Genomic DNA, 26,637 nt, shown 5'->3' with positions numbered 1-26,637 from the left:
GAAGAGCTGGTAACTATGTTGTCTACACCATGACTTAAAGTAACTCCATGTTTAGTAATATCAATGGCTAGGCTCACCATGTTGTGTTGCAGGAATGTGCATTCATTTGTGTGCATTCTTGCAACACACAAAAATTGTATATCCCTTTTGCAGATGCATGGTGGAGCAATTCTTAATGGTACCCCCAACTCACCTTGCTAATTCGCACACAAAAAAAAGGGGGGGGGGGGGTTCTTGCACAGCTTTTGTGATATTTTTCACACAGAGAATGGCCCATTAAAATAACTGGGCTGCCCTGAACAGAGGTGCCTGCATAGGTGTTAATGGCACCTAAGCCATTTGACCATAGACAATATTGTTAAAGTAATGTTAATTATAATAATGTTTTGACCTTATTTATAGTTAGAATTTGAACTGGTTAGCAATATACAGTCAGTGAAAAACATTTATATCTTAAAAGCATTTTTTTATTTTTTTACATAATTATTGAAAAGATCAGATAAATCTAAAATCAAAAATGTAAACAAGCAACACCTCTTGGCTCTCACCAACCTTGATTTTAACCCTAATCAACAGAGGTTGTTTGTTAGGTACCATCTAAAATGTAAACCTGCCAACATGAGATATGAATTACCAATATTTTTTTTATTGAGTATTTTAATAGGAAACTGTTTTAAAGGGAAGTTAGTTTTTCACGGGCTGTATACTGCCTACCAGTTAAAAATCCCAATTATAAATAAAGGACAAAACTTTATTTAATGCGCACAATGGAATGTAGATATCGGTGTTGGAGACTGAAGAATAGCAATCTATATGCCCTTTTTGGATGACGTGTATTTAATGTTAATCTATTTTGGTTTTAACACGCTGCAGTAGGTATTTTGTACAAAACTAAAAATATTCACCCAATAACTGTTTCAGTTTGGTCTACTAAATTTCCAGCTAGCAATTGTTATATTTATCCACTAGATGGCATCCGCACACCATGGAATATGCCTATTCCAGCATATGATATACCTACTTTATTTAAAAAATCCTGATCAGAATTTTCCATGGGGAATGAATATTGCGTTTAGGTGAATGGTTCTTTGGTGGCATCACTTATCTGTCATCCAAAAAATGCATTGCATGCAAGATGGAGAATGGAATCCAGAATATTACCTGGTGGGGTTTTTCTTGTCTTCCTCGGAAATCAGGAACCAGACAAACTCTGCATAGCTCATCCTTCCCTCTCTCTGCACAGCATTCCCCCTGTGAGCACATAAAATATATATTACTCTGGATGAACATCGTCTGTATAACATGCCTTTTCATTTAAAAGGGGGAATACAGCTTAATTGCTACATAGACATTTGAAGTAAACAATGTCACCCAATGTAAATCCATCAATCATATCTTTTAGTAAGATCGATCCACTATCAATCATGATGGCTAGCTACCCGAGGGTGTTGCCCCAGTGCCATGATGACGATCCACCAACAGACCCACTACCCTTGCAAAATAACAGATGCCTGACCATCTGGTGTTTGTGAACCCACTTTTCCCTGGCAGGTTTCTCAACAAACACAGCCAGCCGGGGATCGGATATTAGGTGGCGGCGGCACTTTTTTTGTCATGCAATTTATAAAGGGGTAACTGTAATGTTCCGTAACTTCATGTGTAGCCACTTGGAGTTTGTACTAACATTTTACAAAGCTTCAATAAAACAAAAAGAATTAACAAAAATAGATACAGAAAAAATGTCAATCGTTTACTGTACTAACCACTTGACCTCTAGAAGATTTACCCCCCACCCTTCATGACCAGGCCATTTTTTGCGATACAGCATTGCGTTACTTTAACTGACAATTGCGTGGACATGCAAAGCTGTACCCAAATAAAAACCATAAAAACATAAAATTTATAAAACGAAAAAACAAACAAAAACTAATTTTTTCAAGAATTTAGGCCAGCGTGTATTCTGCTACATTTGGTAAAAAAAATCCCAATAAGTGTACATTGATTGGTTTATGCAAAAGCTATATCATTTACAAAACTATAGGATACATTTATGGAATTTTATATATTTATTTCTACTATTAATGGTAGGAATCAGTGATTTAAAGTGGGGCTGCTATATTACGGTGGACAATCGGACACTTTGTGAGAACCAGTGATCAGTTCTAAAAATATGCACAGTCACTGTACTAATGACACTGGCTGGGAAGGGGTTACATTTATATGGCAATCAAAGAGTTAACTGTGTGCCTAGCCAGTGTTTTTATGTACTGTGTGAGGCTCTTATACTAGGAAAAGTGATGGATTTTATTTCCTGCTTTGCAGGAACACAAAATCTGTCCCTTCCCCCCGTCAGAATAGAGATCGGCCTTGTTTACCATAGGCAGATCCCCATCCAGTGTGTTTTATTGATGGGGATTTATTTTGCCCCTGCAAGCAAAAGTGCAGAATCACGTATATAAATATATATGTGATTCTGCACAGAAGAGTAACCCTGTAAATCTGCTATGGCGCAGTCTTGAAACAGTTAATGTCAAATAAGTGGAGTTTAAATTACTTGCCCTAATTTATTGCACTGAACATTTTACTTTGTTTAGCAGCCTAAAATATTTTGGGATGACGTGTGTTTTATTTTTTAACTTAGGTCTCTGAAAGGGCACAAAGAAAATGTTGGTGTCATATGCTTATGTTTTCTGTGCAGAAATCTGCAACATAAATGGCTCGGTAAGGGCACAAAAAAAGCATAAATGTTGCATATTTCTGTACAGAAAAAATATGCATGCGACTCCAACACTGTGGAGACAGGTGCAGAAAAACGCATGTCCCTGCACATGGTGTGAAAGAGGCATAAACCACTTAGGGTCCTTTCACACGGAGCGGACCATTTCTGTGTCCGCTCCGTGTGTCCGCCAAAGCTCAGCGGGGATCATCCGTCATTCCCGCTGAGCGGTCGGCGGATAGGGCGGTCCCCGCACACAGTGCAGAGACCGCCCTGTCTCTGCTCTCCCCTATGGGGGATCGGATGCAGACGGACCGTCTGTCCGTCTGCATCCAATCCGTTCCACTGGACGGAAGAAAAATAGGGTTTCTTCCGTTCGCAAAAGCGGATCCCGACGGACGCGGATGGTCGCGGACGTTAGCGGATGCTCCATCCGCTAACAGACGCGATCCCATAGGGATTCATTACAAGTCCGTAAACGGACTTGTAATGAACGGACGAACGGTCCGCTAGTGTGAAAGGACCCTTAAGGACCTTGCCTTAAGGGTCCTTAACAGTAAAGTTAGCCCAATTTTTTTTATATTGTGAAAGATAATGTTACGCCGAGTAAAATGATACCCAACATGTCACGCTTCAAAAATGCGCCCACTCGTGGAATGGCGTCATACTTTTACCCTTAAAAATCTCCATAGGCGACATTGAAAAAATTCTATAGGTTGCATCTTTTGAGTTACAGAGGAGGTCTAGGGCTAAAATTATTGCTCTCGCTCTAACGATTGCGGCGATACCTCACTTGTGTGGTTTGAACACAGTTTTCATAATAGGGCGCTACTCACGTATGCGTTCGCTTCTGCGCGCGAGCTCGTCGGGACGGGGCGCTTTAAAAAAATTTTTTTTTTTGTTTTCTTATTTATTTTATAAACTTTTACACAAAAAAAAAAAAAAATACTTTTATTCCTATTACAAGGAATGTAAACATCCCTTGTAATAGAAAAAAGCATGACAGGTCCTCTTAAATATGAGATCGGGGGTCAAAAAGACCTCAGATCTCATATTTAGACTAAAATGCAAAAAAAAAAAAAATAGTCATTTGGAAAAATGGCAACAAGAAAATATGCCTTTAAGAAGCATGGGCGGAAGTGACGTTTTGACATCGCTTCCGCCCTGCTATGCTATGGAGGCGGGTGGGGGCCATCTTGCCCTCACTCGTATCCCAGCAGAGCAGGACCCGATCGCCTCCGCCGGCGGCTCTGGTAAGCAGCAGAGGGCGCGAGAGAGCCGTCGATAACGGTGATCTCGCAGGGAATCCGCTGCGGAGACCACCGTTATCGTTTAAAGGACCGCTCACAGGAAAGATGGATATCTCGGTTGTGGCAGCGGCTGCTGCCGTTACCGAGATATCCATCTTTAAAATAATGACGTATATACACGTGAGCGAGTCCTTAAGTGGTTAAAATGGATCACAGGCAAAATAGACAATAAAGTTGTATCTGGGGTGCCCAAGTTACATTCAAGCATTTATGATGTCCAGTGGAAAGTTCTCCAATGTTTCTATAAGCCACCTGGGAACTGTAGACGCTTGGAACTCTGGATCTATATGAACATTTTATTGCCTACTAAACATCATTATAGGCTGCTGTCTATAATAAGGTTACAATGAATACATCCTCAGCCTGTACAGAGTACATATATTATAGGTACAAAGCCCGCTGTCCTGCCTTATTTTGTTAAATTTGTCAAAAAGATGGATTCTTCTTTACATGTTTAGCAATGGCAGACGCACACCCAGTATTTACAACAAGCCAAGATCTTATCTTACCGTGTTACTGCTCCAGAAAATATCCGCTCGGTTATTCTGTTTGAAGAGGCTGAAAAGAAAACACCACAGTTTGTAAAATCAAAGCAAATATAGCAGGAGTGCCAACATTTACCAACAATTCACCCAGAAAGACATTGATGGGCTCTGTGGCTGCCACCCTCCAGGGTAAGGAGTTCAGGGTGCGGGCAGACCAGACCGAACAGATAGGCCACTACTTCATCTTCCGGCATCGAGAATTCTAACATTACTCATTCTCTTAGGATTGTGTCTAACACTCTGTTACCCACCTATGCAGACTCATGTTTTTCTGAGATTTTGCCTCGTCTTCTTTAAGTTGGAGAGGTTTCTTTACAAATCATTAACATTCTGAAGTCATTGTGGCCGATTTATAAAAGCTGGAGTCTCTAGCTCGATACTGTATGTTTCTAGTGCAGGTTAGAAAATAAAAGATTCTGATGACTGCAGACATCCCATTGCTTATTTCAGAGGTGTAACTAGAACCTTCAGGGCCCCGCTGCAAGAAACCATGATCTTCATCAGAGCTTCCAATTTTGGGAGAGTGTTCATGGACATTCCCCCAGAACTATGCATCCAGCGCAATCACAGCGGCCCTTTACCATGTGATCAGCTGATCACATGTAAACAGATTTGCCGGTTATCTGTAGCTCTTTCCTCCCACTCTGTGAGAGGAAAGGACTGCCGTAAACCGTCAAGAATGTCAGTAAATAGTTTACACTGATAATCAGTGCCCCAATCATCAGTGCCACCTATCAGTGCTCTTCAATGCCACCTATTAGTGCCCATCAACTCCGCCTACAAGTGTTACCTATCAGTGCTCATCAATGCCTCCTATTAGTGACCATCAATTCTGAGAGCTGATTGGAGGGAAGGAACACAACCCTTAAGGCTGCGTACACAAGATCGGTCCAAACCAATGAAAACAGACTGAAGTTCAGTTTCATTGGTCCAAACCGACCGTGTGTGGGCCCCATCGGTCTGTTGTCCTTCGGTCCAAAAAAAAGAGAACTTGCTTTAAAATCGAACCGATGGACGGCTGACTGATAGGTCAAAACCGATGGTTAGTACACAAAAGCATCGATTCAAAACCCGCACATGCTCAGAATCAAGTAGACGCATGCTTGGAAGCATTGAACTTAGTTTTTTTCAGCACGTTGTGTGTTTTACGTCACTGCGTTCTTACCCGATCGGTTTTGGAAACGATGGTGTGTACGCACATCAGACCATCAGTCTGCTTCAGAGGTGAACCAATGAAAACGGTCCGTCGGACCATTCTCATCGGATGGACTGATCGTGTGTACGCGGCCTAACACAGCACACAGGAACAAAGCTGAGGCTGTCAATCACAGGCTGGGTGTTGGAGATCCCTCTGCTGTTACCTTTTTTCTCTTGGTGTCAGGAAAACCTGCCATTAGTGATTAGTGAGGCAGCAGACAGAAATTACACTTGGGCCCCGTACACACGACCGGATCTATCCGCTGAAACTGGTCCGACGGACCAGTTCCAGTGGACAGATCCGGTCGTGTGTAGGCCCGAGCGGACAATTGTCCGGCGGATCGGACAGTTTCCAGCGGATAAAAATTTCATAGCCTGCTAAGAAATCTGTCCGCTGGAAACCTGTCCGTCGGACGTGTTCGGTCGTCTGTACAGACTCACCGGACACGTCCGACCGACCGCCATCCTTCGCATGCGTCGTACTGATTTGACGCATGCGTGGAAGCATTAAACTTCCAGGGCCGCGCACGTCGCCGCGTCATCATCGCGGCCACGTCGCGACACGTCACCGCGTTTGTTTTCCGCGGGAATTTTGGTCTGATGGTGTGTACAGACATCAGACCAAAATCCGGCAGCGGACATGTCCGATGGAAACGGTCCGGCGTGTGTACGAGGCCTTAGTGCCCTGGACCTGGACAAGTATACACCATCAAGGGATGTGCTTTGTTTGCATTTCATTTCTGAGGTTTACAGACACTTTAAACTAGGTAGGGTGAAGTTCCTCTTTAAAGAGGGCATGAGACTTTAGTAACTAGGTTAACATACTATGTGGAGGACTTTTTTATCCTTGATATTTAGTGCCATTGATTTAGTTTGTCTTTAACTGTAAATGTGAAAGATACATTATTCCTGATATTTCTTGGGTGCAGCACCAGCGTCTAAGATACTAGTTCCGTCTTTCTGACCAAACATGTGCAGTGCGCACTCTCCCTCCGCCATCATAGCGGTCTGTGATCTCAGCCAGCGATAAAGCAATGAAGCACCTTGTTAAGTCACTTTCTATTATACAGCAACTAAGCTTTGCTCCCGTACGCGTTTTTCTACTGTTTTATCACCTTATCACATGCTTTCAATGGAGAATACAAGCAGCCATGCCAGCGTAAACGAACATGGCCCATTGTCACCATCAGGACTGCCCTGAAAAATACCACGCAGGCATCACTGGGGTACATGCATGATGATGAGAAGTAGTTGCAAAGAGGCTGCAGAAGATCACAAGCACTAAGATGCAGCAAATGATTAAAAAGGTGAAACGTATTTTATTCATACAAAAGGCATTTATGATAAACTGTAACAAAATGCAATTTAAAGAGTTTATATATACTTTCAAAAATCAAACTTACATAGTTCAGAACAGTTTTTGACTATTATCCCTCAAATATACTTTTACATTTTCCAGATTCAATGCGATTGAAGGGGCCATCATGAAAGGCAAGGAGTATGTGGATCCAGCTGCTGCTGATGTAATACGAACCCTCTTTTTCTGCCTCTTGTTAAAATATGTTCATTATATTGTATGATGATCATCTTAGAACTTTTTATTTATTTTTTACTAATTTTTAGTTCTACTATGTTGCTTTTTTTCCTTCTTTTTTTCGGCATCAGTTGCAAGCCGATCATACAATATCAGGTCTGCGATCATACGACCTCAATTCAGTTTACAATTCGTTTTAAACAATTAGTAATGAAAAAGAAACTATAAAAATAGGTTAAATCCCCTCCATTTAAAGGGCGAGCTAGAAACGGATTTCTCTGTCTTCATGTGTGCAATGAACCTATAGAATTAAGATACAGCTCCGAAGGCTTTTTAAAAGATCCACATAGTGATTATAAGGCGATGAGATCACTTTTCTTCTCCCAATGAGGTGAACCTTCCCCCCCCCCCCTCCCCAGAAGCTGCCCCATCCCACCCTGTAGACTGTGAATGGCTTGCTTTATAAAGACATCAGAAGATGAGGCACAGAAGCCTCTCCTGGTGCCAGGACTCTCAGCATGATCTTGGAAGTACCCAGTACAGCAGCAGGAGATCAGTAAACAAGTATTCTCCTAGTCCCTTCTCTGCCTCTAGAACTGACCATTCTGCTTCTGAGCACAGCTGTGGCTCCAACCCTTTCACAGCCTTGGTGTAATGAACACATTCATGGCTATTACAGGAGAGCGACAGCCAAGATGTATTTATCATCCCTGGTGCAGTAAAAAAAACTATTTCTAAGACAGAAGAGAAATATCTTCCAAAAATGTCTTTGTAATCCCGATGACATCCCTGCAGATTCAGAGAGCATCCTCTTGCAGTTTAGGGCCCATAGAAGACAACATTTTCTTTCCTTCCACCATGGGTTGCAGGAAAGAAAATTACTCAAATGCCTCCTGCAGCGATATTCTGTTCTGCCAGGAGGGGGCGCAGGGAGCCTTCCCAGCCACGAAAATGCAACGATTACTGCTAGCACCTATAGCCGTCACCAGTAAATGTATTTTAAAAATCAGACAGGCTGGATGGATGGATTGGATTGACTTGGATACAATCAGCCTACCCATACATGGACTGAATCTTGGTCCCTGCTGAGCTGGACGAATTTCGATCCACGTATGGCCGGCTTAACTCTTATCCATACTCACCGTGGTCGTTGTATCTTGCCAAGTCCTTCTGGTCGACGTACAGGTCATGGTCAGTATCCAGTTCCCAGAACTTGCAGTATATGACATAGAAGTGTTCATAGGAAAAGTAATCTGTCACTTGGTTAATGTCATCTTCTTCCTCCAGCAGAGCCAATGTCTACATAACAAGAAACATGCACAAGGAACACAAAATCAAATAGTTGTACTATAATGCACTGATTTGTAGAACTCATACAGAGCATTAAAAAAAAGCTATGCATTCAGAACATATTAAAACTAAATGTGAATTTATATATAATACATATAGTATGTGCCTATTTGCTTGAAGGTACTTACTGCTACTACTGATTTGCAATGTAAGATCAATTCACTTAAAAGTGGTTGGAAACCCTTACCTATACCCAGTGAAGTGACTGGCCTCAGGTGAGACAGAGGTAAAACAAATCCTCCTACATAATTTGTACCTGTTTATCTGCAGCTATATGTCCTGTACAGCCTAGAAAAAAAGGATTTTTCACAGACAAAGCAGGGAACGGAGAGCTGCAGTTACACACTGTGCAAGAGCTATGAGAGCTGATTGGTGGCAAGGGACCCCCCCACCTTCCTTCATACAGAACACAGGAACAGAGCCAAGGCTGGCAACCACAGGCTGTGCTGGAAGTCCCTCCAGTGTGACCTTTTTATCTCTTGGTGTCAGGAAAACTTGGCAGAAGTGACTCAAGCAGATAGCAGAGGAAAGAGACTACAGAGAGAAATGACACTTACTGCTTTGAGGAGAGGCAAGCAAAACACTATAGAAATATGCAATTTGTTCATTTTTCCACTTTGAAGGTTTTCACCCACTTTAAACTAGGAAAGTGTCTACCCAAGAAAGACATGCAACCAGACACCTACCTAACCATAGGTTCTGCACTAGTCTGAGTACCACCCTACAGCGGAGCCCACGAACTGCACCATCTTTTGGAGAGACAGCTTTGTGCGATAACAAATGCTCAGATCAGAAGTAGTCAACTCCCCAGGGGGGCTATAAGTGGCCTGATCATTGTCCAAGCACCACACTACAATAGCAATTACACTTCAAGGGGAGTCTTCCAGGACATATATATAATGTAATAGGAATTCCTACCTGCAGGAAATTACTTCTGCGAAGCTCAGTAGGTGTGATTCTTCCCGACCAGGACCTGTTCACTGTGTAGAATATTCTCTGAATGACCTGCAGGGTTCAACAAGGAAATGTATACCGATTAGCATCAGTGTGTTAGAAATTACACCAACTGCATAGAGCATGCATACTAATCATTCTGAGATCTGTGTGAGCTGCCACAACATTTCCAATTGCAATCAAAACACATTTGATTGTAGCACAGTGGTGTAATGGGTAGCACTTCTGCCTAGCAGCACTAGAGTCGCTGGTTCGAATTACAACCATGACACTACCTGCCTGGAGTTTGCATGTTCTCCCTGTGACTGCGTGGGTTTCCTCCGGGTACTCCAGTTTCCTCCTACATCCCAAAGACATGTTGGTAGGTTAATTGGATGGATCCTGCCTAAACTGGCCCTTGCATGTATGAATGTGAGTTAGGGGCCCTAGATGGTAAGCTCTTTGGGGGACTGATGTGAATGTACATTATATATGTAAAGCTCTGCGTAAATTGACTGCGCTATACAAGTACCTGAAATAAATAATTTCAGTAGATTGACTGACATCTCACTCAGCGTGTGTGTGTGTGACTGTACCAACCACCACAATAGGGGCATTCAATTGTAGACTCCTAAACGTCAGGGACTAAAAGAAATGCTTCTGCAGTGCGTAATAGTGTTATATAAATATAGGGAACAAAAAATACCCCTTGAAATGTGCTCTTTCTTTAACCACTTAAGACCCGGACCATTATGCAGGTTAAGGACCTTGCCCCTTTTTGCGATTCGGCACTACGTCGTTTAAACTGACAATTGCGCGGTCGTGCGACGTGGCTCCCAAACAAAATTGGTGTCCTATTTTTCCCACAAAGAGAGCTTTCTTTTGGTGGTATTTGATCACCTCTGCGGTTTTTATTTTTTGCGCTATAAACAAAAATAGAGCGACAATTTTGAAAAAAAAAATCAATATTTGCTATAATAAATATCCCCCAAAAATATATAAAACATTTATTTCCCTCAGTTTAGGCCGATACGTATTCTTCTACCCATTTTTGTTAAAAAAAAAAAAAAAAACGCAATAAGCGTTTATCGATTGGTTTGCGCAAAATTTATAGCGTTTACAAAATAGGGGATAGTTTTATTGAATTTTTATTAATTTTTTTTTTTTTTTACTACTAATGGCGGCGATTAGCGATTTTTTTCGTGACTGCGACATTATGGCGGACACATCGGACAATTTTGACACATTTTTGGGACCATTGTCATTTTCACAGCGAAAAGTGCTATAAAAATTGTTTACTGTAAAAATGACAATTGCAGTTTAGGAGTTAACCACTAGGGGGCACTGTAGGGGTTAAGTGTGACCTCATATGTAATTGTAACTGTAGGGGGGCGGGGCTGGACGTGTGACGTTAGTGATAGTCTTTCCCTATATCAGGGAACAGACGATCGCTGACATTGCCACAATGAAGAACGGGGAAGGTGTGTTTACACACACCTCTCCCTGTTCTTTAGCTCCGGTGACCGATCGTGGGACACCGGCGGCGATCGGGTCCGGTCACTTAGAGGATTTACAGGTACGTGCTTGTGCCCAGCCGTGCCATTCTGCCGACGTATATGGGCGTGAAGGGGTCCTTAAGTGGTTAATAGAACCCTAAACACGTATATAACTGTTTTTGAAGAAAAGATACTTGAAATGGGTTAGGAAGGAATGTAACCTTTGTTAGGCATGTTTGTCATGTCTAAGTTGGGGAATATTTACCTTAAAGGGGGTTGTAAAGGAATTTTTTTTTTTTCATAATAAGCATCCTTTACCTGCAGACATTCCCGCTGGCAGTCCTGGCTCCTTCTTTTCTCGCTGTGCCACCAGAGGAAGCGGCTTTCTATTGTTGCACATCTGCAGGCTCGATCCTGAGCCGCGCTACCTGCGTCCATAGACACACAGAGTGCAGCTCAGCCCTGCCCCCCATCACAGGATTTTATTGGGGATAGAACTGCTACAGTCACTGGACCAAGTGAGGACTCAAGAATAAGGGGGGGTGATCCTGTTACCTAAACAATTTTTTTACCTGATTGCAGGGAATGTCCATATCCTTACTGCATCATATGAGAAATAATAATGCATACACTATGTTTGGCCACTCACCGTTGTTATGTAACGAGAGTGAAATTCAGGAGCTTCCTTGAGAAACGTTAATCCAGGATGTGTGTCAACAATGTCCTGAAACAGAGAGAGAAATGTATAAATCATGTAAATAGTAGGTGAAGATATAAGCTTGGAAGACACAAATATGTAGCAAGGAATAAACCACAGCATATTAAAGGGGTTGTAAAGTCAGAAGGTTTTTTAATCTCAAGGCACTCTATGCATTAAGATAAAGTCTTCTGTTAGCAGCAGCCCCTCTAACACTTACCTGAGCCCCAGCTCTCTATCCAGCCATGTCCAAGAGTGCCCAAGATTGACTGAGACACAGCAGCTGCGCCATTGGCTCCCGCTGCTGTCAAAGTCAATCAGCCAATCAGGAGAAAGAGGGGGCGGGCATATTCTTTGGAGTTTAAAGCTGAACTCCAGGAATTCAGCCCGCCCCCTCCTTTCCTCCTGCCCAATCAAAGAGCTCTTTGCAACATGTGAACCATTCACAAAATACTAAGCCTTCTGTGAATAGGCAGCAAAGGGGAAGGATTGGCAGAATTTCTGCTGTATGAAAGAGCAACATTTCTCCTGTCAGAGCGCCAAGACTATAGTGATAGCTGAGAGAAGTAAAACATTCAGTTTCATATAAAAAAGGCAAGACCATGAGGTGGCATGCACCTTGTTGGACTTAACCCATAGTAAGCCAGGAAATCTTAAACAGTGGTTGAATTATTGGAATTCAGATAGACCAGATATAACTCCTCTATATTAAAGTATTAAGGGTTCACAATATACATTTCCTACAAATGACAGATCAGAGTATTGGGCCGTTTTAATAGCATCATGGGGCTCTGGGAAACGTAATGATCTGGGGTCCCTACAATGGTGCCAGTGCAGGTAAACAGACATCAAGTAGGTAGGAGGCAGACTGCCTCCCCTGTGTATCTATTACTTTCAGTGCCATCATGGGGCCCCCAATTTCGGGGCAGCGTAGGCTCAAGGACCAGCTGCTTTGGGGAAAAAACAGAGGCCCCCCATGCAGCTGGGGCCCCTGGGCAGTGCCCAGGTGTGCTCTCTCATTAAGACAGCCCTGGAAGAAGGGCAATGTATATTCCTTTATTTCCTATGTTTGGTTGTTACCTGTGGGATATCATACCAATTCCATTAGAACCAAACTATGCACAGCCACATTGTGCTTGCCAGTTCTTAAACAAGGGATACTCACCACAGCTCTTTGATACGTCTACTTTTATGTGTACTAGTCTCTTAGTGAGTAGTCATTTAAAAAAAAAAATGCTACCACACCGCAGTTCCATGCTTTGACAATTACTTTTAGCACAGAGCACATTCTAAGGATCTCACTGTTCCATTTGGTGGCCAAACACATGGCAATTCTGTCATCACAAACATTTAGCATATGAGCTACTTATGCTCTTTTGTGATAAATAGTGGATTGAAACAAAAAGTTGACTGGCGTTGATCTTGAACACACAATGGCAGTTTTAGTACACCTAATATATACACCAAGGGTGCAATAAAACTGAACATTAGATATTTTCTTTTTATTTTAAATCAGCTTTACCAAAAGCTTTTCGCCCAGTCAGTAATCTGAAGCAAAGACTGGGGCTCCATTTGTGATCTCTCTGCAGTGTTCTAGTACACCACCGGCTAAAGCTCAGCCAGAGTTCCTGCAATCAGCAGGGTGCATGAGCTATTCTAATAGCAGAGCTCTGGATGTGACCCAGCATGGCAGAGCATTTTAGACTGCTGGACTCCCAAAGTGAGCAGTAGCCCTATATACACTAAATTGTCAAAAGTATTGGGACACCTGCCTTTACACAAACATGAACTTTAATAGCTTCCCAGTCTTAGTCTGTAGGGTTAAATATCGAGTTGGCCCACCCTTTGCAGCTAGAACAGCTTCAACTCTTCTGGGAAGGCTGTCCGCAAGGTTTAGGAGTGTGTCTATCGGAATGTTTCACCATTCTTCCAGAAGCACTTTTGTGAGGTCAGGCACTAATTAGGACGAGAAGGTCTGGCTCACAGTCTCCACTCTAATTCATCCCAAAGGTGTTCTATCGAGTTGAGGTGAGGATTCTGTGCAGACCAGTCAAGTTCTTCCATCCCAAACATCCATGCCTTTATGGACCTTGCTTTGTGCACTGGTGCGCAGTCATGTTGAAACAGGAAGGGGCCATCTCCAAAATGTTCCCACAAAGTTGGCAACATGAAATTGTCAAACATGTCTTGGTATGGTGAGGCCTTAAGAGTTCCTTTCACTGGAACTAAGGAGCCAATCCCAACCCCTGAAAAACAACCCCACACCATAATCCCCCTCCACCAAATGATTTGGACGAGTGCACAAAGCAAGGTCCATAAAGACATGGATGAGTGTGTTTGGGGTGGAGGAACATGACTGGCCTGCACAGAGTTCTGAAGCCTATCCGATAGAACACCTTCGAGATGAATTAAAGCGGAGACTGCGAGCCAGACCTTCCCATGTACATCAGTGCCTGACCTCACAATAGTGCTTCTGGAAGAATGGTCAAACATTCCCATAGACACACTCCTAAACCTTGCGAACAGCCTTCCCAGAAGAGTTGAAGCTGTTATAGCTGCAAAGGGTGGGCCAACTCAATATTTAACCCTACAGACTAAGACTGGGAAGCTATTAAAGATCATGTGCGTGTAAAGGCAGGCGTCCCAATACTTTTGAAAATATAAAGTATCTGTAGACTGCTGCATGGGGGAAGAGGACTTTGTGCTTTCATGGTGATTTCAAACAAAGGCAAATTTATTTTTTATTTAAATTTTAAAGTATCAAGCAAAACTAGAATAGTAGTCAGTTAATCAAAATCAACACAAAATCACCTCACGTATTGGCATTGTTTGCACAATCAGGCTGCTGAAGGATTTTTTCTTCTTCTTGGCCATTAGCACAATGCTTCCCTATCCTCGAGCATCAATTACATTCAGTTCTGATTCCCTCTCTAACTTCACTGTGGAGAGCCCATGCATCTGAAAACAGAGAAGCTAAGGTTCTGCTAAAGCAATGCTCTGCATGCTCGAGCAAGCTGGTAATTAGTAAAGCAAAAAAAATTCAACGAAGCAAAGGCCACTCCTAGCGAAAGCTACCAAATAGAATAGGGGAACAAACAGATACCCTCTATACTTCCATGAATCTGCCAAATAAAACAATGCTATCACCCTAAAGGATAACTAAAAGGCACAGAATACAACATTTTCATTAAAGTATATTTAAACCCAAAAACAAAAATAAAGAATATTGCAGCCTACCAGTCCTTAGATGTGGTGTTATTTTTTTCCCCGCTTTAACCCACTATCTGCTAGAATGGAAATCACTTGCCACACTAACTATGGAAGAGCAGTTTTGTCACCCTTGGATCAAAGTGTATTGTAACTAATATATTTTGTAGAGCAATGGAAGCAAATCATGTAAGTTAAAGTGATACTAAAGTCTTTTTTTTTTTTTTCATTTAAAAATAACACAAATGTTATACTTACCTGCTCTGTGTAATGATTTGCACAGAGCAGCTCAGATGCTCCTCTTCTGGTGTCCCTTGCCAGCGCTTCTGGGCCCTCCTGCCAAGTGCCCCCACAGCAAGCAGCTTGCTATGGGGGCACCTGAGATGAGGCACTGCTCTGTGTGTCCATTCAAACATGGAACTGCGGTTCAGCCCCTCTCTCCTCATTGGCTCACTGACTTTACTCAAAGTCAAAGGCCACTGGCGCCCCGCTGCTGTCTCAGCCAATGAGAAGGGAGAACAACATTGTGCAACATCGCTGGATCGAAATGGGATCAGGTAAGTATTAGGGGGGCTGAGGGGGGAGCTGCACACAAAAAGTTTTTTATACTGATACATAGAATGCATTAAGATAAAAAACCTTCTCACTGTAGAACCCCTTTAAAAGTTGGGGTTTACATTGTTTAATGCTGCATGAAAATAATTCTGCATTCAAGTAATACAGTGCTTCCCAAAGCGGTCATTAGATTCCATTCAGGACACTTGCCCTTCCAGCCTCACCTGCAGGAGGGGGATAAAGTCTTCTTGCTCTAAATAGCTGCAGCCTGGTTTTGCTAAAAGGTAGATGAATTTGGAAGTGTCATCATGACAGTTCTGTAGCAACCTGCAAATAAAACAAAATGTATATCTTTCAGAAGAACGTGCATGCATAAAGTGTATAATACTTGTCACAAACATTAAAAGAGAAGCATGGGTTACATTTTTATTTTGTATTCATACTTACCTTGGTGAATGGAGCATCAGACCAATGCTCCATCTGTCCCCCGCCGTCTCTTCACTGAGAACCAAGCCACTGAACATCGCCAATGGCTTGGTTCTCACAGATCCCCGAGAGGAAAGAGGCTGACTGTCAGTCAGACTGTCAGGCTGGACTTCTCCTTTAAACTGAATAGATTATTGCATTTATTATACAACTTTATAGAGCTACCGTATATACTCAAGTATAAGCCAACCCAAGTATAAGCCGACCCAAATATAAGCCGAGGCCCCCAATTTTACCACTGGAAAAACGTATTGACTCGAGTATAAGCCTAGGGTGTCCATTTGCATGCCTCACTGTGTCCATGCCTCCCTGTGCCCATGACTAGACTGACGTTTAACATGGGAGTCTATGGAAGGGGTGCCCGGCTTTGAAAAATCAGTGGTCCCCAGCCGTAGGTCCCCCAGACAACAAACTTGTAGAGGAGAAATTGGGCTACATGTGTGCCAAGTTCCGAGTCCAGGGGACTTACGACCGGCCTGTACAGAGTCCCCAAAATCACAGAAAAAATTACCGTTTAACATGGGAGTCTATGGAAGGTCCCCTGGACAACAAACTTTGCACACCTGTAGAGGAAGAGTGGGGCTACACATGTGCCAAGTTTGGAGTCCAGGGGACCTATGGCCGGCCGGTACTGGGTCCCCAAAGTCCGGGAGATCAGGCGCAAAAAGGTGACTCAAGTATAAGCCGAGGGGGTGCATTTTCAGCACAAAAAAATGTGGTGAAAAACTTGGCTTATACTCGAGTATATATGGTAATTATTACAATGTGGTAACTGGCAGTAACCAATAATACTGCTACTATGTAAAAACCTAAAAGGACACAAAGTAGAACTGCTAGAAGACTGACGTGACTAGACAGGATGCTATGGGAAATTTTTTTACTTCATGTCCTTTTACATAAGGCTGTGCAAAGAGCAAGGGTGAGGCGCAAAATCTATTCATTTGGTAACAGATTTCCATAGCTTGCACGTTTTTTCTGTTCTTTGCTGCCTTACGGAATCAGCCCCACTGATAACAATGTCTAGACCTTGTGAAAGGAAGTAGAGATGAAGTTCCTTGATACTTACTTTCTCCACGTTGCAATAAACGAATGCACAGACACAAATCCCGTCCGCTCTCCACCGGCCGCATTAAACAGTGCTGCTTTCCAGTAGAGCGGACAACCACAAACCTACAGAGAGAAGACAGGGTGAGGAGGATTTAGGTCCAACGGGAGCAAAATAAAACAAAGGCAAGCTGGTCCGCTAATATGTCACAGAAGCAATATATACAGTATACGTACTAATAAAATAGACTTCTAATACCTCAAGTATGCCATTCTTGCTTATTGTGTGAACGTTCTGGGCTGGTCATAAAATAGGGTGCCGGTCATTCTATCACCTAATTCATGTGAAAGTTCCTTCCATGGACTTTATTAGATAACAGAAATGGTGTGCAGTCAGCTTCAATATAGAAGCAAAAGTCTTTAAGAGAAGACTAAACATCCTTCCCGTCATTGATAACTACAGGTGTTGGCATTTTTTTTAAAAGAGATACTGCGTGTAGACCTAAAATACCATTGATCCAGTGATGTATTTATTTAAACAATCATTGCATGCATTTTTAAATACAGATATCATAAGTATCTGAATCTCTCAGAATATTGCCCCCCCGTAATACCCCTGTTGGTTTGCACAGCAATGTCAGTCTAAGGCCCCGTACAGACGACCGAACATGTCTGCTGAAACAGGTCCGCGGACCAGTTTCAGCAGACATGATCGGTCGTCTGTACAGCCGAGCGGACAGGATTCCAGCGTACATTTGCCCGCCGGGCCTTTTTCCAGCGGGCAAATATTTCCAAACTTGTTTAGAAACAGCCCGCTGGAATCCTGTCCGTTCGGACATTTTCGGTCGTCTGTACAGACATGTCCGAGCCATCCCTCGCATGCGTCGAATGACTTTGACACATGCGTGGAAGCATTGAACTGGCAGGGCCGCGCACGTCGCCGCGTATCGAGTACGCGTGGATTTCTGTATGATGGTGAGTACAGCCATCATACAGAAATCCCCGGGCAGACATGTACGCTGAAAACGGTCCGGCGGACGTTTGCCCGTGTGTACAAGGCCTAAGGCCCCGTACACACGACCGGATCTATCCGCTGGGATTGATCCGCGGATCAGTTCCAGCAGATAGATCCGGTCGTGTGTACGTCCGAGCGGACATTTTCAGGCGGATAAAAATCCAGCCGACGGATTCCCAGCGGATAAAAATTTCTTAGCATGCTAAGAAATCTATCCGCTGGAATCCAGTCCAGCGGACTGATCCGGTCGTCTGTACAGACTCACCGGATCAGTCCGTCCGCTCCCATCCCTCGCATGTGTCGTAATGATTCGACGCATGCGTGGAAGTATTTACCTTCCAGGGTCGCGCACGTCGCCGTGTCATCGTCGCGGCCACGTCACCGCGGATGTATTCCGCGGGGAGTTAGATCTGATGGTGTGTACAGCCATCAGATCCAAATCCGCCAGAGGATTTATCCGCTGGAAACGGTCCGGCGGACCGTTTCCAGCAGATATCCTCTCGTCTGTACGAGGCCTAACATACTTACAGGAGAAGAGAAAAGAAGAATGAACTCATCCATGGACCAGTTTGCGTTGCTTAAAAGAAAATGTCTAAATTTTTGTTGGCCATACTTCTCTCATGGGGGGGGGGGGGTGTCTCAGGAGTACAATTACATTTGTCCCCCTGTGACCCACAGCCATCTCATAGTGGGGCTATTGTCTACTATCAGCTTATGGGGCAGACCTGGTCCAGGCTCAGACAATATTGTCACCCCACACCCTTTCCCCTTCCATCAGGGCTAGCAGACTGTCGAACTGTAAAGTAATAATTTGTTTTACCTTGGCAATCTTCCCCATTTCATAAATATCTGCCTTTTCATCGTCCATACTGGCAAAAATTGCTTCAGTCTTAGTGATGATGTCATCATGGTTGTTGCTGGGGTTGGGCAGTCCTCTGGGGAAGTAGAATCGTGGAATGTTTACAGACAGGGAAGGGGTGACTGTTACTTTGACAGGTGGAGGGGAGGCAGGTCGTGTAATTACTGGAGTGACAGGGGCAGGAGGAGGGGTCACTGGCTTCTTCTCCTGCTTGTTCTGAACCTGCAAGATTATAAAAAATGGAAATACGTCATTAGATGAACTAGCAACATTCATATAAATATATAAATGCAAGTCAAAAATCTTATATTAAGCATAAAGTGCAACCTTTTCTCTCCTGCACAGCAAGGGAACAGTTTATTGTTCAAATAACATACAACTAGAATGAATCTGTAACAGAAAATCTCAACCTGCCGCCATTTACCTTCCCCCTGGCCAGATAGTGGAACCTGTAGTCTTGTAAATCAAAGGATATATAGCAGGGGTGTCAAACTCAATTTCATTGTGGGCCGCATCAGCATTATGGTGTATATGAAATAGTGCTGAGCTGATGAAAATACAAAAATAAAAATATATATGCAAAGTGCAAAAATCCCTAATAAGAACAGGGAGATAAATATTCCAAATGTGTGTGTATATAAAACAAAAATAGAACAAAAAATAAGGTGCTATGTGCAAAATGCAATAATAGAAATAAAGTGCTATGTGCAGAATGCAAAAAAGGAACCCGACATGCACTAATTGAAATAGTAAATTGCAAGTACTACAACAGTGATAAAGATCTAATGTCAAAATAAACCAATCCTGAATGCAAAGTGCAAACAAACTGCCGTGACCCGTGACGACACGCGTAGGAAATTCAAGCACCGGAGGTGACGCGGACGAGCCCGGCGCTCGTATTTTTAAACGCTCTTATGTTATACTTCCAAATGTGAGTACCAATTGTTTTTAATAATAAAATACGGAATTCATCAAACCTACTACACTATATTGGGAATCCTTTTGTCCTCTCCTTGCTATTCGGGCATATCCTTTGGAGAACCCATACCCCCACAGACAGGACATATACCCAGGCAGTGTGTCCCCAGGCTTAGAGGCAGCACCGGATTGGACCAAGATTGTATACATCTATATGCTGTAACCTCACAGCAGTGAGGTAAGGGGCCACCTATTCATCACCTTTATAAGAGAGCTCAGTGTGTGGACACCATAAGAAACTGTCACTTTTCACTCAGATCCACCATTTTTGGATTTCACCATGCATGTTTTTATTTCACACGTTTGCTTGCAGTTTGTTTGCACTTTGCATTCAGGATTGGTTTATTTTGACATTAGCACTTTATCACTGTTGTAGTACTTGCAGTTTACTATTTCAATTAGTGCATGTCAGGTTCCTTTTTTGCATTCTGCACATAGCACTTTATTCCTATTATTGCATTTTGCACATAGCACCTTATTTTTGTTCTATTTTTGTTTTAGTAATATATATACTACAATGTTGGAATATTTATCTCCCTGTTCTTATTAGGGATTTTTGCACTTTGCATATATATATTTTTTTATTTTTGTATTTTCATCAGCTCAGCACTACAGCACCCCCTTTCCTTCTGCTGCTGCTGGGAAGAAGCTGGATGCATTTCTTAAAAGCAGAAAGTGCAGAGTCTGGAGAAGGACCAGAAGAGGACTGAAGCTCTGCCGCAGCTGCAGGAGAGGTACAAAGGCCATATGAAATGGTCTGGAGGGCCGGATTCGGCTCGCAGGCCTTGTATTTGAAACCTGTGATATATAGGATGCTTACTACATATAACTAAGCTAAGTTTTTATACTAAAACATGAATATTTGTACAAACAGGATGGCCAATGTTGCAGCCACAGGACAAGGTTGGTGGGTGCATTTTAGCTTTAGAGTTCCAAGCACATCTGGTGCAGGGTTTAAAATGGTAACATTTCCAGTACAATATGTTGAAAACCATGTTCACCCGCCCAAACCATGGATGGCCCACAAACATACAGATATCTAGGCATTAAAGTAGAGGTATAGGCAAATCATTTTTTAAATTTTGTAGAGGGAGGGGTATAACCTCTGTCAGATTTTCTTTTTGCCATCTGTGCCTCATTGCAGAGATTTCCCTTCAATTCCTGTCCCATAGCCAAACAGGAAGTAAGTGGAAATCCCTGCAAATGGGAACTCCAGGTTACTACAACTAGTGTCCCCATTGGAAGATTTCTCCTTTATTATTTTCCTGTTCCATTGACACAACTAGTAGCTACATGATTTCTCTTCCAACATGAAGAAAATCTACTCTTAGACCACATAGGTCAAAAACAGGGCCCCCAGGCCGAATCATGTGGCCCTCACAGCTCCATTCCGCCACCTTCAGCTCCCCGTCGTCACTTTTAAACAAAACACAGAAGGCTTCCAGCTTTGCTCAGTGGCTCCCAGATCCAACACATCCCAATAAACACTCATGGTGGGTCATAGCGGGGACAGATCTCTAGAGAGAGAAAGAAAGAATGATCTCCACTGCAAGGATCGCTGCCTACACAGGGAGGTACTAGAGCCAGGTAGGAGGGAGGAAGCTTTGGGGGGGTTGTTGGGGGTAGAACACCCTGCACTTGGTATGTAGCACACCCCTAAACCCTGCACTCTGTACGTAAAGCACTCCTGAACCCTGCACCCTGTATGTAGCGAAAAACCCAGACACAAGCAGTCCTTTCAAGAGCAAATATACTGCTGATGCAGCCCGCAATGAAATGGAGTTTGACACCCCTGTCTTAAGACAGTTGTCACCACAACAAGTGTCACCAATGGAAACCTTCCCCTTTATTCCTAAACCAACTCAAAGTTATGGATTTCACATACGTGAAATAACTTGAAACAAATAGAAAATGTACTTGTATACAATTAAAGAAAATAACATTTTAAAATAGGATGGCCTCTACGCAGAAATGTGGAGGACTTTCTTGCAGCATATAACTTTTTTCAATTAAAACTTACCCAATGACAAGGTCTAGTCCAGTGGTTCTCAACCTGGGGGTCGGGACCCCCTCGGGGGTCAAATGACGATTTGCCAGGGGTCACTGAATCTTGGGCTATTCCTGAAGACTTTTTGCGGCTGCCCAGCAGTGCTGTCCCTGGAGCCTGTGGCCGCCCACTAAGCCTCGTCACAGCCGCCCATTCAGTTCACGACATGGCTGGGGGGCAGAGACTAGAGGTCAGCTGACTGGTGAGGAATGTAAAGTGGGAGGGACTGGAAGTGACCCTATCTCCTGATTTGGGCATAGGTGTCACTGCTATGAGACACCATAAAGTCGGAGGCACAGTGAAGCCGGAGACACAGTGAGTAACACTACCTCTGATTATAGTTTCCATTAAAAGTCCCCACTACAGTTCTCAAAACAGCAGATGACCCTGATCAAGAGCACCTATTTTGGCCAATCAGAACTCCCCCCAAGCACTGCCACTCATCCCATTCTACCCCCCCCCCCCCACCAAGTAGTAAGAGAAGGAAAACAATGAGAATACATGGAAGGAAGAGGAAAAGAGGGTAGGAACAAAGAAAAAGGGAGAGAAAGAATAAGAGAAAGAGCAAGAAAGACGACTAGATAGAAGGATGAGGAAAAAATAAAAAAAAATTTGCAAAGAGAGATAAAGTGAAAGAAAGGAGAACAAAGAGAATGAGTGGTACATCCTAAAATGTACTGTAAAGTAAGGGGTTTCAATACTGTACGAGTGGAAGGGACTCAGGGAGCGCTAAATGTTCGTGGGTTAGGGGCGCAAATTACTTGTCTTGCCTTGGGTGCCGACAACCCACGCTACGAAAATAATTTTACTGTTAGGGGTCCCCACAACTTGGGAAATTTTATCAAGGGGTCACGCCACTAGAGAGGTTGAGAACCACTGGTCTAGTCGATACACATTATACAATGTGGTACAACGCAGTACATGGCCATCTAGAATGTCAGCATGCATTGAAAAAACTAAATTACTGCCAGATGAAATCCAACACATGCAGTCTTACTATTGAGATTAATGGCTATGGGGTACAGTAATTATCAACAAACTATTATAGAGAGTTAAAATATTTCTCATCTTTTCCATGCAGTAAGTGAACCGTATTCGCATATAGTGAAAACCCCAAGAGAATAGATACCGCATAATTTTATGCACTCCTAAAACACAAATGACCCGAGGTAACCTTGGAAGCAATACGAAATCCAACACCACATAGATAACTGAAAATAAAATAAAGTACACGGAGGACAAATGCGAGTTCAAGTGTGTTTGAGCTTCTCAAACAGAAACAGACCTGAAATAGTCACAAGTTCCAACCAACAAATCACTGAACATTTGTAGTATAAACATGCAGGCTTGTACTATAGATAGTGCATGTTTATGTTTCCGCCTCTTCTTTAGGACACCAGTGATGGGTCATTTTTGAGTGCACAGGAAACTCGGAAAATGCGAAAAAAAATCAAATATATACTTTTTTTCTTTTGGTTGCATCGTCAAATATTTTTCTTTACTATGTTTGTTTAAAGATAAAAAAATATAGTTCCCCCCCCCGTGATAGTTTTAGTGCATATGACCCCAGAGGCTACAGTGTCAGGAAGGAGCGTGCATTTCTGCACCCAGGAGTTACAGGCTGACAGATGAATCCACAAATGCAAGCAATCACATGCTTACAGGGATAGAGAAGTGGCCCTGGTCACAAAATCATCCATCCTTGTACACATGTAAGCACTTTAATATGTGATTATACCCATGGTGTTAGTCTCCTTTAATTGATTTGTACAGGTTGCTGTCCATGGCTGTACTCAAACCCCTGTAACCCCTGGGCGCAGAAATGCAATCTGTCTTGACAGTGTATGGCCCTCTGTGCCCATGTGCACAAGCCCTTAAGATGAAGCCGACCTCAAAAAGTGAAGATCTAGAAATGTTATTGTGTCCAAACAGTCCTCTGAAAATTTACTGTTTATCTGGAATTTCTCCTAAGAACAGCAGTGAACGTCCTGGCATAAGTTTGCCTAGGGCACTCATGTGCCCCACAGATTCCTAGCTGTATATCTGCAGTGTGAATCTAATGCTTTACTACCTGTCTGCTAGTCTCAAGAGATTTGGAGTGAGAACTGGTTTAGTTGCTACTGTACCGTTCTCTTTGCTAAAGGCTCTGATGCGAGGAAGCAAACCCTGCCTCTGCAGAACAAGGTATAGCAAGTCACTATTTGGGAACAGATCAGCTGCATGGAGACCACAGGCTATGCTGGCGACTAGCCTATTACCCTCTGCCTGCCTTTGTTAAAACAGATTCCAGAGTTCATATCCTATTTAAACTAACCGGTTTTACTGAAAAATAAAAGTCTGATGCTTAATGAACAGATGTCGAGCATCCACAAGTGCCAAGTTCCTAAAAATTTGGGAACCATCGCTGTCATATGCCTTTCCCAACCTCCACCCAACCAACTTGGGCCACCAGTGACTTACAATGCGGATGCTCCCAAACCCTTACCTTCACCCCAGCTCTTGGCCTCTATCCTTCTGGCCTCCTTTTCTTCCCTAGACTCTATTCCTTCTTTAGCTTCCTAATCGGTAGGTGAGAAAGCGACTTTCCTCTAGCTTCACTTTTCTGCCTAACTTTTTTCTGGTCTCTGCTCCTTTTATACTTTTCAGTTCAGTCTAGGCTGTATATTGCACCACCTTTTGGATATTGGTGGGCCAGGGGGATGACCCATAGTTTTGGAGAACCTCTCAGGGACCCTTTGGTACTTATGGTTTCATGAACACTTCTGTTTACTGCTTTTGTGTTGACGCTCATCTTTTCTGTTTATGCATCGCCTTATTTTTACTCCCCTAGTGAGCAAACTTCTGTTACAACCTCAATGCTAGCCCCTGCGTGGGCAAAACGTATGCATGTTATTAACCACTTGTTAGAACCGAATAAAAACAATTGAAAACAGAAAAATAATTAAAATATATCTGCGATTAGTCCTATTTATAACAATGCAATGGAGAGAGGCCCAATGAAGACCTGAATACAAGGGTACGGGATGCGGAGTAGAGAGGGGGTAAAGAGTCACCTTCAAAGCAGAGGTGAGCTTGATGTGGTATTGGATATCACCAAGAAAATAATTGAAAGAAGCATACTGAAGGTCTGCACTGAACTATTGTGCTATATGCTGGGTGTTTGGTGTGCTCTTGTACCTTTAAGGATGGGTGGCTCCCCTTCAGTCCACCTGCCCCTATCTTTCCATTAGAATGCATGTGCCTCCACTGTGGGGACGCTCATTGTTTAGTGTTAGGACCACAGATTACAGGGTGCCTTGGCACGGCTCTGTGGCTCACACATGCGTTTGCAAATGCGTGCGGACAAAACCCTGTTTTTAACGCATACTGTTAGACAGGTTAATTGGTTGCTCTGCAGGCTGGTCGGTAAGGAGGCTTGGTTTTTCCCTGGGCATTCCCCAGGTTTTGTTGTTAGAACTATCACTGTAACATGTTGCTAGTGGAGGAACTGATAGAGGGAAGCAGAGTCTGAGGACTTGGATCAGTCATGAAAGTTATCCAAGCTTAGGATAGACTGAAGTAGTGCCAGCTTGATCTTTGGTCATCTGTGCAGAAGGATGTCACAGTAATAAAGCCAGTCTATGATGAGGGCATGCACTAGCATTTCAGTTATGTCATACATGAGGCTGGAATGTACATGGGTAAAGAATATTAAAATGAAAACAATGCAAGGTAGATAGTGAGTGAATGCATGGCTAAAGGCAGAATGAAATCCCCCTCCCTCCTCACCTTCCAGGCAATACGTTTAGGAAGCTGGGATGATCAACAGCTTAATACCTATAATTTCAGTCAAGGAGACAGAATAAACAGAGAAAAAACAACTTATGTTTTTATCCATCTTAAGCCAGGTACACGCTGCATGTTTTTTTTCCATTTAATCCTGAGGGCTGAACAAAAAAACAAACAGGATTGCTGTACCAAACACAAGCACCCAATGTAAAGTAGTGAGTGTACAGCTTGTAGAACAGTGTAAATCTGCTGTCCCCTCAAAGTAACTCAACACACAAACTGCTAGCAACAAAAGGGACCAACACCCCTAAGTGAAAATTGCCAGATTGGGCCCAGTTAGCCATTTTCCCTCCCCTGCGTCATGTGACTCGGTGGTTTTACAAGGCCCCAGGTGTGAATGGGGGGCAGGTGCATTAAATTTGGTGTTATTGCTCTCACTCACTCACACTGGTCACTGGAAGTTCAACATGGCAAAAAAAAAAAAACTCTCTGGAGGATCTTAAAAAAAAAAAAGAAAAAAAAAAGTGTTCTACATAAAGATGGCATAGGCTATAAGAAGATTGCCCAGACCCTGAAACTGAGCCGTGGCACGGTGGCCAAGACCATACAGTGGTTTAACAGGACAGGTTCCACTCAGAACAGGCCTTGCCATGGTCAACCAAAGAAGTCGATTATACATGCTCAGCGTCATATCCAGAGATTGTCTTTGGGAAATAGATGTACGAGTCCTGCCAGCATTGCTGCAGAGGTTGAAGGGTTGAGGAGTCAGCCTGTCATTGCTCAGACCATGCGCCACACACTGCATCAAATTGGTCTGCATGGCTGTCGTCCCAGAAGGAAGCCTCTTCTAAAGATAATGCACAAGAAAGCCTGCAGTTTGCTGAGGACAAGAAGACCGAG

At 43.1% G+C, this 26,637-nt stretch overlaps 1 protein-coding gene across 4 annotated transcripts in view; it reads right to left on the bottom strand.

Annotated features, from left to right (window-relative positions):
* PPP2R3A (protein phosphatase 2 regulatory subunit B''alpha) overlaps window positions 1-26,637 on the bottom strand; it is a 337,220-nt gene that overhangs the window by 14,918 nt on the left and 295,665 nt on the right. For all 4 annotated transcript variants that reach the window (XM_040348693.1, XM_040348694.1, XM_040348695.1 and 1 more), the window contains 8 exons: window positions 18,906-19,166; window positions 17,093-17,196; window positions 15,765-15,867; window positions 11,731-11,805; window positions 9,571-9,657; window positions 8,445-8,601; window positions 4,536-4,584; window positions 1,162-1,251 (listed from right to left, as the gene is read on the bottom strand). In XM_040348693.1, the coding sequence (XP_040204627.1) occupies window positions 1,162-1,251; window positions 4,536-4,584; window positions 8,445-8,601; window positions 9,571-9,657; window positions 11,731-11,805; window positions 15,765-15,867; window positions 17,093-17,196; window positions 18,906-19,166 (926 nt within the window). The remainder of the gene's footprint in view (window positions 1-1,161; window positions 1,252-4,535; window positions 4,585-8,444; window positions 8,602-9,570; window positions 9,658-11,730; window positions 11,806-15,764; window positions 15,868-17,092; window positions 17,197-18,905; window positions 19,167-26,637) is intronic.

Source organism: Rana temporaria, chromosome 4, assembly GCF_905171775.1.
Source record: "Rana temporaria chromosome 4, aRanTem1.1, whole genome shotgun sequence".
Taxonomy (NCBI): Eukaryota; Metazoa; Chordata; class Amphibia; order Anura; family Ranidae; genus Rana; species Rana temporaria.
Note: the sequence above shows the minus strand (reverse complement) of the source record. Positions and strands in the feature narration are given on the sequence as shown.